General features: G+C 35.2%; 1 protein-coding gene across 1 annotated transcript in view; it reads left to right on the top strand.

Moving 5' to 3' along the window:
- Positions 1-12,756, top strand: part of KIF18A (kinesin family member 18A) — a 63,252-nt gene that overhangs the window by 19,556 nt on the left and 30,940 nt on the right. The window contains exons 6-10 of the mRNA XM_055142910.1: positions 482-679; positions 2,050-2,226; positions 3,294-3,368; positions 3,569-3,678; positions 6,916-7,078. Coding sequence (XP_054998885.1) covers positions 482-679; positions 2,050-2,226; positions 3,294-3,368; positions 3,569-3,678; positions 6,916-7,078 — 723 coding nt within the window. The remainder of the gene's footprint in view (positions 1-481; positions 680-2,049; positions 2,227-3,293; positions 3,369-3,568; positions 3,679-6,915; positions 7,079-12,756) is intronic.

The following is a 12,756-nucleotide window of genomic DNA, read 5'->3' as shown; positions in this document are numbered from 1 at the left end:
TATTAGAATATTAATGATAGCTTCTTGACCTTCTACGAGAGCTAGTAACTTACCCTCTAGCTCATATATGGGAATTTTTTTCATTTAAAATTTTGCTCAACATTGGTAATTACTTCTGCTACTCTTGAGTATGAGTCAGAATAAACCTTGCTAAGCTTACTGATTTATTAAAGGGCCCAACCCCAGCACCTAGGAGATGAACATGAAGGTTTGATAATGCTCATATTATATGTCTGTTAGGAGGTATCAGGACTGAACCCAGATTTTATACATGTTAGGCAAGTGGTAGCACACAAACCTAACCTGTGGGTCACGGAGTTCAGACTCCAGCATAGCAGGACCCTGAGTACTTGGTGAGGTTCCTTTACAAATATAAAATGAAACGTTTTAATTTTGTGTCTTTTAAAAATAAGGTGCATTTTCTTTTTAATTTTGTTCAGTCTTCCTCATTTTTTTTCTATTCTCTTGTAATTTCAAAAAGATTTATTTGCGACAGCAAGACAAAACAGCAAGCATAAATCAAAATATTCGTATAGCCAAGATGTCACTCATTGACTTGGCAGGGTCTGAGAGAGCCAGTACTGCCAATACTAAAGGGACCCGCTTTATAGAAGGCACAAATATCAATCGATCACTTTTAGCTCTTGGGAACGTCATCAATGCCTTAGCAGATTCAAAGGTAGGTATTGTATGCTTATTTATTATAATATTTTAAAATAGGTATAATTCCTAGAAAGACATTACTGAAAATAATTTTGTCTTGAAGGTCTATTAAAGACCTTTAAAAAAGATTTTAAAAGGTGTCATTGCTATCCTTAGCAGAATATTTTATCAGATCAAAGTATGGCAATTTTTACTTCTTAAACTTCTAATGATGTCATTGGGGTTTATTGAATGGAAGCAATGAATATCATATTGATAGTGAATATGGTCCTTTTCTCAACAGCTATTTAGAACAGCACTTCATTTTTTAAATGAGTGTTTGATGATCACAGCAATCATGATAAATTAACTTGAAAACAAAAAGAACCCAGTTTTTTAAAGATCATTATTATTTGTACTAGAAATTGGATTAAATACTAAAGGGCATTGAATTTTCTTAGAAAACAAGAGGGGCTAAAGAATATAGCACTTTCATAGACATGAAAGAAGATAGCATGGATTAGAAACTAGTTTTCTAAACTTAAACTTAAGATGCTTTTCCACATCTGTTTAATTTTTCAGTTAGTGATGCCTATTGAGTTATTTACAAGTCATTATTTAATGCATGTCTTGAAGATAGATATAAAATCACTTTTGCTAAAGTCTACTAAGTTGTGAAGGATAACACTGTTAACTGTTTTGTTTTGTTTTTTGTTTTTTGGTGTTTGGAGGACAATCTCCGTAGTGCTTAAGGCCTATTCTGGTTCAGTGCTTGAGTGAATGGTGTGGTCACTCCCTGCAGTGTCCGGGGATCATGTTCTCTTCCCATTGGGCTGTCTCTTCAGTCCTGTAGCATTAAGTATTTTTCAGAACTATTAGGTTTTCAGGTGAAATATCTGAATGGTGATAATTCTAATTTATTTTATATCTGGGCTCGATGGTTATTCAAAGGGGAAATATTTCTGTGCCATACAGAAGTTTTATTATTTGAACATATTTGTGCAGGACACATGCTTATTTAATCTTGAATTTTAATGTCTTTTAAAATGAATAAAAATATATTGACATTTTGGTTTTGAATGGTTTTAGGTAAAGTTTGAAAATAATACAGATTTTGTTAGATCTTATACTTCTATCTTCTACTGGTAATATCTCTTTAGCATGGTATACCTATCACAATTAATATTTCTGTATTATCATAGCTAGAATTTATACTTTTTTCAGATGTTTAAGTGGGAAATTTGTTTAACATGTTCATTGAATAGGCTCATAAGATTCATTATCGTCATTTCAATCACCAGTTAGAATGTGTATGGTAGGGTAAAGCTTAAGTTCTTCTAGTGAATTGGTAAGAGTTTGCATTTAAATGTGGAAAATGACATAAGAATGCTTTTTTTGTTCTTTCAGAGGAAGAATCAGCATATTCCATACAGAAATAGTAAGCTTACTCGCTTGTTAAAGGATTCTCTTGGAGGAAACTGTCAAACTATAATGATAGCTGCTGTTAGTCCTTCCTCTGTTTTCTACGATGACACATATAACACTCTCAAGTATGCTAACCGTGCAAAGGACATTAAATCTTCTGTAAGTGTGTTTATTCTACCTATCTTGTAAGGCAAGGGGTACATACTATTCCTATAATTCTCATAAATAATTAGAACCATTGCAATAATTTATTTCCTGTTGCAAACTGTGATTCGCTCCATCAACATATAATGATTATCTGGGTCAGGATTTTTGCCAATAATTTAAGATAGTTTGAAAATAATATTAATCAGACAAGATGTATGTATAAAAACACAGGATCTCAGAGTTAATCAGAAACGTAACGTGTAACTGATAACTTCTCTCCCCAGTTACCAGTCTGTTACTTCCATTTTATGAAAATTTGCTACTTGCTGTCTTTCAACGAGAAATGCTCATATGCTATTTATATATATACTATATATATATAAATATATAGTATATTATATATTATATATATTATATATAATACTTCCATTTTATGAAGATTTGCTACTTGCTGTCTTTCAAAGAGAAATGTTCATATGCTATTTATATATATACTATATGTAAATATATAGTATATTATATAGTATATTATATATTATATCGTATATTATATATATAAATATATATATAAATAGTTGGGAAAGAGTGTAACATCTGGGTATGAAAAAACTTCTGTAGATTTTTCACACATTTTTACCATGTTATTCTTATACCAATGCAGTGAGGGTATAGTTTACTGTTGAAAAGTGTTAAATGCAAAATTTTAAGTCATTTAACTGAGAAGTAGGTAAGACCTTGGATTATGTATTTGTAATTAAATTTAATCTTTTCTCCACTCTTCTATTGTTGCCAAGACTAATAAAATAGAATGACTTAATTTTTTAATTAGTTCCAATGACCAATAGGTATAGCTGAAATTATTTCTGAGTTTCTTAGTAGTCGCAGGAAAAAGAAAGTAGATAATTTTTATTATAGTAAGAATAAGTGGTTTACAAAATCTTGTGTGCCATTGCTCAGCTAGTAAGGCAATTTCTGTATGATTTATTTGTAGTTTACTGTGTTCAATTCTATGTCAGATTTTAAGCATGATTATAATTTTTCACGAATGTCACATGATTTTGTCAAATTTTATTTAATAGGTGAAGAGTAATGTTCTTAACCTCAACAATCACATAACTCAATATTTAAAGATCTGTAATGAGCAGAAACAGGAGGTATGTCTACTCAATTCATTGTCATGTTAATATCTCCCTTTGTTCTTCATTTATGAGGTTCTGTAATTTTAATTTTGATATGTTTCCTTGTTACAGTTAAAATTTGTTGTTTTCAGTTACTTTTCACACTAAAGTTTTGTTGTAGCCATGTACAATGGAGAAAATAACATGTATTTTTAACTAATGTTTCTCTCCACTAGATTTTAATGTTAAAGGAAAAACTTAGGGTCTATGAAGAACAGCAAGCATTTACTGATGACAATAAAGCAAAGTTATTGATTTCAAGCCCTCAGCAAAAAGAAATTGAAAGGTAAAGTTGACAGAGATTTTACTTTGAGGAATTTTTAGTTCTTAATGTCGTAAGATATTTTATCATCATTTGTGGCGTGTCTTTATATATGTGCTCAGCTGAATTCAGGAAGTCACAGGTTGCTCTTTTTATTTCACACTTTGGAAATCAGATTATTGTAATTGTACAAGCACTAAGGAGAAATAATACTCAGGTTGGATATGGAATGGGTGAAGACAATTGTATCACTACATAATTAATGTTTAGTAGTTATCCCTGTCCACTCACACTACACTAAGAAAATTTCACAGTGGCTGGAGTGCTAGTATAGTGCTTAGGGCACTTGTCTTGCTTGTGACTGACCATAGTTTGACCGAAATTCGAATGATCTCATAAGCATTACAGGTGATCCTATGTAGAATCAGGAGTAAACTCTGAGCACCACTAGGTGTGGCGTGAATGTCCCCTCCTCTACAAAAAGATATAACAATTACAAGGACCAGAGAGGTGTCTCAGTCGCCTGCAAGACATGCAGGAGGCCTGATTTCAACCCCCTGTACTATATGGTCTCTGAGCATTTTTGGAAGCAATCCCTGGGCTCCATTGAAATAGGCACCCCAAAAAAGCCCACAGCACATGCACACATACACACACACAGTAACAGACTTGGCAGCGTAGAAACCAGAAACCCCCCAGCACAGGTGGGTTTTCCAACCACGGCCCCTTCCAATCTGTTGCCCCTCTTTCCAGGGTGACTCCCTGTTCTCATACCAGTGGCTCCCTTTCATGCAGTTCTCTCTTGTGGGCCCCTTGGTGTAGCCTAGGACTCCACAGGTATTCATATGCACTTGAATACCTTTGTTGAGAAATTATGGTCTAAATTAATAAGCATTTATTTGACTTTTTTTACATTTGTACTTTGTTTAAAGAACAGTTAAAAGTTTTTAGTTTTTAATTCTAAAAACTGTTAAACAATTTGCTTTCATTTATAAAGAAGGTTATGTTATAATTACATACCCTGTGTTCTTTTTTGAGGGACGGAGGGGGGTGTCACACCTGCAGTGCACAGGGGTTATTCCTGGTTCATACACTCAAGAATTACTCCTGGTGGTGCTCGGGGAACCATATGGGATGCTGGGAATCAAACCAAGGTTGGCCGCATGCAAGGAAAATGCCCTACTTGCTGTGCTGTTACTCCTGCCCCTGTACTCTTTCTAATTCTTTAAAAGAGAGTACTATCTTCCAAAGGAAACAAAATATGTTCTGTCATGCCCATCATACACCTAGACTTACTGAATGCTATAAATTTTTTGTCTTTTTCTAGAAATTCTTTGTAGCACTTATAAAAGTTTTACATATAAAGGAAATAATTAGCAGTATTTTCTGTCAAAGCTTTTTTAAAATACAGTTTTCAAAAATTTGAAGCACAGTTTTTATATGAAATAAATATAAAACTTCATTGTGACTAGGAAATTTTTATAGTTCAGTATTCTTTATTTTGCATTTAAGATTAATAGTGCAGATTTTTGTTTTCTAGTTATTTGGATGTTTAAATAACAGATATTTATTAGTCATTTCATTTGAACTCTTTCTGCTGGAGGTAGCTTTTTTTTAGAAGGAGGCCTTTAGATGCTGTTTATATTAATTCCATCCTTTCATACTAATCACTAGTCACTAAAGACTGCCATCTAAAATATGTCTGACCACAAAATTAGAAAATTGACAAATATTTATGACCTTAGAGAAAATGTTACCAAAAAACTAAGGAATTATCTTTAAATATAACCTAAAGATAACTTGTCAATTCATTTACTGGCATTAGCATTGTTGTAATATAATACAATGAAGTTGCAATGTCCGTATATATTTCCTATGAAATATTTATCAGTTTGATAAAAACTGCATTAAAGTCAATGTATTGTGGCTTATAGTCATTCCCAGTAGAGTTTCATTAAGAACTACTGACGTAAATTGGCAGTGTTTTTAAACCACAGATCCTTACAAATATATATAAAGTATGGCCAAGGAACATTTATTTTTAAATGCACACACTTTCTTACATGTTTATTTTAAAGGCTTTACAGTTAATTTTTCTTTGAGAGTTAGGTCCATATGTGATGTGTTTATACTATTACTACCTCAGATGTGGTCAATGATTTAAAAATACAAAGGTATTTGTATAAAATTAGAATATTGCTGTGACCAAATTTCTGCTGATCCTTAAGGATGCAAGATTACGCATTTCTCTAAGGTCTTTTGTAAGAGTTACTCAGTTTATGAGGTCTTTACACTGGAAAAGGTCTGAATCAAAACCCCCAACTTATATTCTCTAAATCTTCTATTCTCTAATTCTAATAGGAAGAAAGAGACAGGAGTGACTTTCCTAGCCAATCTTCTTCCTAGTGTACCATGGGAATATCTTTTGATTATCCACTACCACTTGCTTCTTCATAGTGAGCCAGAATACCTGTATAATACACAATACCATGTAGCTCGTGAGGCCTTGTGAGATAAGAGAGTACAAGTCCAAATTATCAGCCTTTTCTTGAAAACATAAAATCGGGGAATGGATGCGACCAGACCACACCCAGCTGTGCTCAGAAGTGACCCATGGCAGGGCTCAAAGGACCATGTACAATGTTAGGGATTCGGACCTAATATTGGGTTGGTGAGATACAAGACAAATACCTTAACAAATCCTATGCTATATCTCTGGCCCAATACATATATATGTATGTATGTCACTGTATTAATGTCATCCCGTTGCTCATCAGTTTACTACAGCGGGCACCAGTAACATCTTCATTGTGAGACTTGTTACTGTTTTTGGCATATCCTATATGCCACGGGTAGCTTATCGGTCTCTCCGAGAGGGGTGGAGAAATCAAACCCGGGTTGGCCACATGCAAGGCAAACGCCCTACCCACTGTGCTATCGCTCCAGCCCATATATATATGCGCATGTATATATATATTTTTTTCCTAAGCAGCGGGGTTGCATAGAAAGAATACAGTGTATGAGTAATATCCATAATTTATTATACCGATTTTCATTTTCCTGGGAGAGTCAGAGAAATCCAGTGAGGTAAATAAGTTGATATCCTTTACAAACATTTTTGTAATTTTATCAGAAAGTCACTAACCTATTGGTGTTCTTCATTGAATCTAACACTGTGAGTGGCATATATTCTTTTGTTTCTGCATTTCTTTAAATTTTGTATCAGTCGTCACAAAATTAGCTTATGTTTATTTTTGGTAGATTTCAAGAAATTCTTAACTGCTTGTTCCAAAATCGAGAAGAAATCAGGCAAGAATATCTGAAGTTGGAAATGTTACTTAAAGAAAATGAGCTTAAATCATTCTATCAACAACAGTGCCACAAGCAGATAGAAATGATGTGTTCAGAAGACAAAGTAGAAAAGGTATTTTAACAGATGTATAATTCAATTTTAGAGAATAAATATGCGTGTACTTCTAATTCTAGAAATTTGGTAGCAAGGTTTCATAATCACCTGTTCTCTACAAACATGAAAATACTAGAAGAAATGAAGATTACCAATGAACATAAAAATAAGCAGCCTGAAAATATTGGATGATTATCTCCCCTTGTCATAGTTTTCATTAATGATAAATTTGATAATTAAACTTAAGATAAATATAAGATAATTTTATGTTTTTTCCCAGTTTTCCTCCATATTACAATAATTTTCTGGTTCTCTTAAATTATTACTACCTATATGTTTTATTCCACTCTTTTCAGAAGTAATGATTATTTATAAAACTGTTAAGCATTTTTGGTGTCTGAGAGCATCAAGGGTATTTTTTGGCGGGGGGGGGGAGCAGTGGGGAGTAAATGGTTTGCAGGCACACCCAAGCGTTGGTTAGGGCTTACTCCTGGCTTTGTGCTCAGGGATCACTCTTGGTATTGCTTGGTGGACCATATATAATGCTGGGGAATGAACCAGGATCTTTAGCATGCAAGGAAAACACCTTAACCCCTGTAACAATCTCTTTGGCCCCTCCTTTGAGATATACAGGGTTTAAGACACTTGCCCTGCACTCAGCTGACTACAGTTCCATCCACGACTGTGAGTACCAATGTGTATGGCCCAAACACACATTCCCTCTCCCCACCCCACCTCACCCACCCAAAAACAAACAAACAAACCAGTAATGATTTTTTAAATGGATTGTTTTCTGAGCAGTAGCATTTCCATTTTTTCTCAGGCTATAAAATGGGGAAAAGGTGCGACCCTTGGGAATTAATGATGACGTATTTATCCGTGTGCCATCGATACCATATATCAGTGCCTGTTTAAACTATTATCACACTTAGTACTTTATTTGAGGGGCCGGAGCGGGTAGAGCATTTACCTTGCACGTGGCCTACCCAAGTTCAATCCTTGACATCCATATGGTCCCCCACGCCCACAAAATGTGATCCCTAAGCACAAAACCAGCAGCAAATTCTGAGTACCAGTGGTTGTGGCCCAAAGATAAAACCAAAAAGTCATTAATTTGATTATATTATTGTGCGTTGTTGAAAATTAATTTTTTTTGAAAATTTATTTTTAAATAAAGCATTTGGAATATAATCGATACACCAGAAGGTGATCTTATATATTTAGTATATGCAGTGTTATGGTATTGGAAATTAATTCTCATGAACCATCAGTCCATATGCCATAAAACTATCCAATACTATGAAAGTTTTCTCTGTCCCTCTTATTTCTTGTTACTGTTGTTTTGATGAAACTGCTTAAAATCAGATCTGAATTATTAGCAGTTTTTGAGTAGGCAAAATGCAATGTTCTTCAACTCTTTTTGTATGTTTGTGAGGCACACACCCATCTGCCCTCAGGTGTCATTCCCGGCAGGCTCAGGAGACCATGTGACATGCTGGGGGTAGAACCAAGGTCAGCCACGTGCATGGCCAGCACCCTGCCCACTGTACTATTTCTCTCCCCTTATTCAACTTTTTAAAGATGAAAATTTTGTTATTTGCAACAACAAAGATTAACCTGAGGAAATGCTCAGTGAAGTAAGCTGGAGAGAGAGGAGAATGTAGAATTCTATGTGATGCTTTTTGAGGAACTCTCATAAGTAAAATTCAGAAATAGAGAGGAGAATGGTTGCTGCCAAGAATTGCGGAGGAGGCAGAGCAGGGACCTTTTTTAGTCAAAAGGTATTAAGTTTCAGTAACTGCAAGTTAGATCAGTACTAGAAATCTACTGTATGATTTAGGTACACTAGTTCATATACGATATTGAATAGTAAAAGTTCCCTTTTAATTATATATTTTTTAAGTGCATTTAAAATGTCCTTGTCATTTTAAGACAGAGGGGGAAAAGCAAGTTTCTGTCTTTGAGACATGCTGCTTTTCTGTTTGTTTGCTTTTGCTTTGAGGAGTGCAGCCAGCATTGCACACTGCTTGTGATTCACTCCTGGTTGTGCCCAGCAGACCCTGTGGTGCTGAAAATCAATCTTGGCCTCCTGTATGCAAAGCATGCAGTTAAGCTTTTCTCCCAGGCCTCTGTACTTTAACTTTCTTTTCCCCTTTTGGGGTGTGGATTCGTTTGGGGGCACACCATGCTGTGCTCTGGTCTTACTTGTGCCTCTGCTCAGGGATAACTCGTAGCAGGGTTCAGGGGACCCGATGGGATGTCAGGGACTGAATCCTAGTTGGCACTTGCAAGGTAAGTCCCCTACCTACTGTACTCGCTCCAGCTCTGCACTTTACCTTTCTTAAACAGATACAATATAGCTAATCTGTTATTGTAAGTCAAAATTATTAACATTACTGGCAAAATTCTATGGTTTGTTTCTATGAACCCCTTTTGTATATTTACTAAATGAAATTCTGAAATAGTGCTCTATATGTTTTAAGAACTGTATCTTGGAGCTGGAGTGATAGTACAGCGGATAGGACGTTTGCCTTGCACACAACTGGCCCAGGTTTGATTCCCAGCATCCCACATGGTCCTCTGAGCACCATCAGGAGTAATTCCTGAGTGCAGAGCCGGGAATAACCCAAAAAGCAAAAAAAAAAAAAAAGAACTGTATCTTTTATCTCAGTTATTGGTGCTTCGTATATTGTCATTTTCTCTGTGACCAAGAATTCCTCTTTACAGTTTTATGTCAACATTCATTAAATAAACATTGGTTACCTGAATATGCAGTTATCTGACTTTTTTAATGCAAAATCTTTAGTCATGATAATCTTGGTACTGACTTTGTATATCAGATTTTTAAAGGTCATATCTAACATTTTCATTTATACACAAAGCCATGTGCTAGAGATAATAAGATTTGAAGGTACCTATGAAGGTTTAAAAAAATGTACATACCCTTCAAGTTCTTACATACATTAAAATATACAGAAACCAAACACTATATTGCATATAAGCAACAATTCAGTAGCACAAACAGTTAATATTATTGAACGTTTTCTGCCAGATACTTTTCAAAATCCTGTGCATCCATTATAATTCACTTAATAATTGTAATGACATTGATCCATATCGCCACCACTTCTGAGAAACACACTGAGAACTCAGTAAGTTGTCTGGACTTAAATACCTGATAATGCTTTAAACTAGTTTTAAGTTCTAGCTGTCTTGCTTCATAATCTGAATTATTCTTAATCAATCTGCCATTCATTAAGTACTAATAACTATTCAAAGAAGAAATTATGGCTTCCAATTTTGATAATTTAAAAAGGTTTTGTGGTGGATGGATCAGATTTATACTGGATCTTTTACAAGGATATCAATGGTGCAGGCTGGAGAGATAGTATAGGGCTTACACTGTTTGCCTTGCAAGTGGTGATCCCCATTCCTACACTGCATATGGTTCCTCGGGCATCAGAGGAGTGAACCCTGAGTAAGAGCCAGGTTCACACCTCAGGCTCTGGCCAAACACAAAAACAAACAAACATATATATATATATTCCCAGCCGCCGCCGCCACCCACTTGGGTAGCCTATCAATTTGACTGAAACAGCATATTTGTAGCACAGTATATCGAAGTGTAAAACTGATCCAATTTTTAGTTTTTCTTATGCAAGGTAAGCAGTGGTAATAAAAATTTTGTTATTATTGGTAGTAGTCAGATTATTGGAAAACCTCCAGAAACTGTTTTGTTTTGTTTTATCATATAGAAATATCAAACTATAGTCTTACTAAACTCCTTGCTCAGACAAGGAATTTTGTTTCTGTCTTGGACTCTCTCCAGAAGAGGTGCTAAATTATTTTTCAGAAGTGCTAAGATTCTCATAACACAGAGTTAGCTATAAATGATTTTAGAGTATGGACTCTTATTTATTGTTACAGTGAATCTTTTGGACAATTTTATGATTCTATAAAGATAATCTACAAATGATTTTTAATGAAATCATGGGTTCACCGTGTTAAGTTTTTTTGTGTAATGCAGTATTAACCTTAATTTTAAAACTATATATTTGTTCTTGCTCAGGACCTTTTGGGTTATTCTGGGAACTTTATTAATGAAATATTTTAATATGTTAATATTAAAATATTACATAAATATTTCCACTTACTGAACATTTTAGGACTTAATACACATTTTAGAACTTACTCCTAAGCTTTATTTTGGTATAATGTTTCTGTCAGAGTACTTTGTAAAATACTACCCAAGTGAATCATCCTAGTGGATATATTTGATGGACTCTAGAAGTAATTACTCAAAACGATACTTCTTTGGTGTTTTCAGTTAGGCAGATCTTTTTGGTACTGAGTATTAATGCCATCAGTTCCACCGATTCTCTGCTTCTCTGTCTTTATGTAAGTGGTAGAGCAAAATAAAAATAATTTGACAGAACTGCATTCCTTCAGGCACATACAGTATTTTAATGTTCAGTTTTCATACTAGGTGACTGAAGACCCACTGAGATTAACTTGCCTGAGTTTTCATATCTGTTGGATAAACAGAAGAAAATTAAGATATCATATCCTATCATTCCTATGATAACATGGAATTTTCACATTTCAGAATTTTACCTGCTTTTTAAAATTTCTGAGGACCTCAACGAGGTTTTATTTTTTCATTTCTTATACCAATGTTATATTGTAGATATGCAAGTATATCTGTATTTTACAAAAACTGATCAGTCTGTTCCATGGCAACCTTACACAGCAGGAGATATTTTTTTCTGTGTTTTAGCTGGCAGTACTCAGGACTTTCTCCTTTGTCGGCACTCCGGGGTCACTTCTGGTGTTCCTCAGTGGACAAGTGGAGTGCCTGGGAACACTGGTTGACCACATGCACTGCAAGCCCACCACCCACTCGACTGTCATCCCAACCCCCAACCCCACGAAATACGTTGTTTTTTTTTAAGATAGGGAGTTTCACAAATCACAACTTTACAAATCTCTTTAATGCTTGCCTTTTTGTATGTACAATATCCTGATAGCTACTTGTATGCAATTTTATTGTATTTTCCTTTAGCCACTGGAAAACCATGTGAGATTATAGAATAAGAATATGAAAGGCAGGACCAGAGGGGTAGTGCAGTGGGTAGGGCATGTGCCTTGCATGCAGTCTACCCGGGTTTGATCTCTGGTACCCCATAAGATCCCTAGAGTCTGCCAGGGGTGATCCCTAGCACAGAGCCAGGACTAAGCCCTGAGTATAGTCATATATAATCCCCTCCAAATATATCATCATTATCCTGTTTGAATGTCGATTTTCACAAGTGGTCTCAGTAACGTCTCCATTCGTCTTAGCCCTGAGATTTTAGAAGCCTCTCTTTACTCATCCTTCTCAATGGTGCCGCAGTGGAGGCTCTTTCAGGGTCAGGGGAATGAGACCCTCTCCAAATGTGTGTGTGTGTGTGTGTCTGTGTGTGTGTGTGTGTGTGTATCATACATATGTATACACATGTGTATCTAGAAAAGATTAATTCTCAAAAAAATTGATTTTAAAATAGTCTAGATTTTATGAATCCACTGAAAATTTTTTTCCCTTTGTTTTTTCGTTTTTGGGTCATACCTGGCAATCCTCAGGGATTACTCCTGACTCTGGTGATGCCCAGCGGACCATATGGGATGCTGGGATTGAACTCCGGTCGGCCAAGTGCAAG

Source organism: Sorex araneus, chromosome 6, assembly GCF_027595985.1.
Source record: "Sorex araneus isolate mSorAra2 chromosome 6, mSorAra2.pri, whole genome shotgun sequence".
Taxonomy (NCBI): domain Eukaryota; kingdom Metazoa; phylum Chordata; class Mammalia; order Eulipotyphla; family Soricidae; genus Sorex; species Sorex araneus.
Note: the sequence above shows the minus strand (reverse complement) of the source record. Positions and strands in the feature narration are given on the sequence as shown.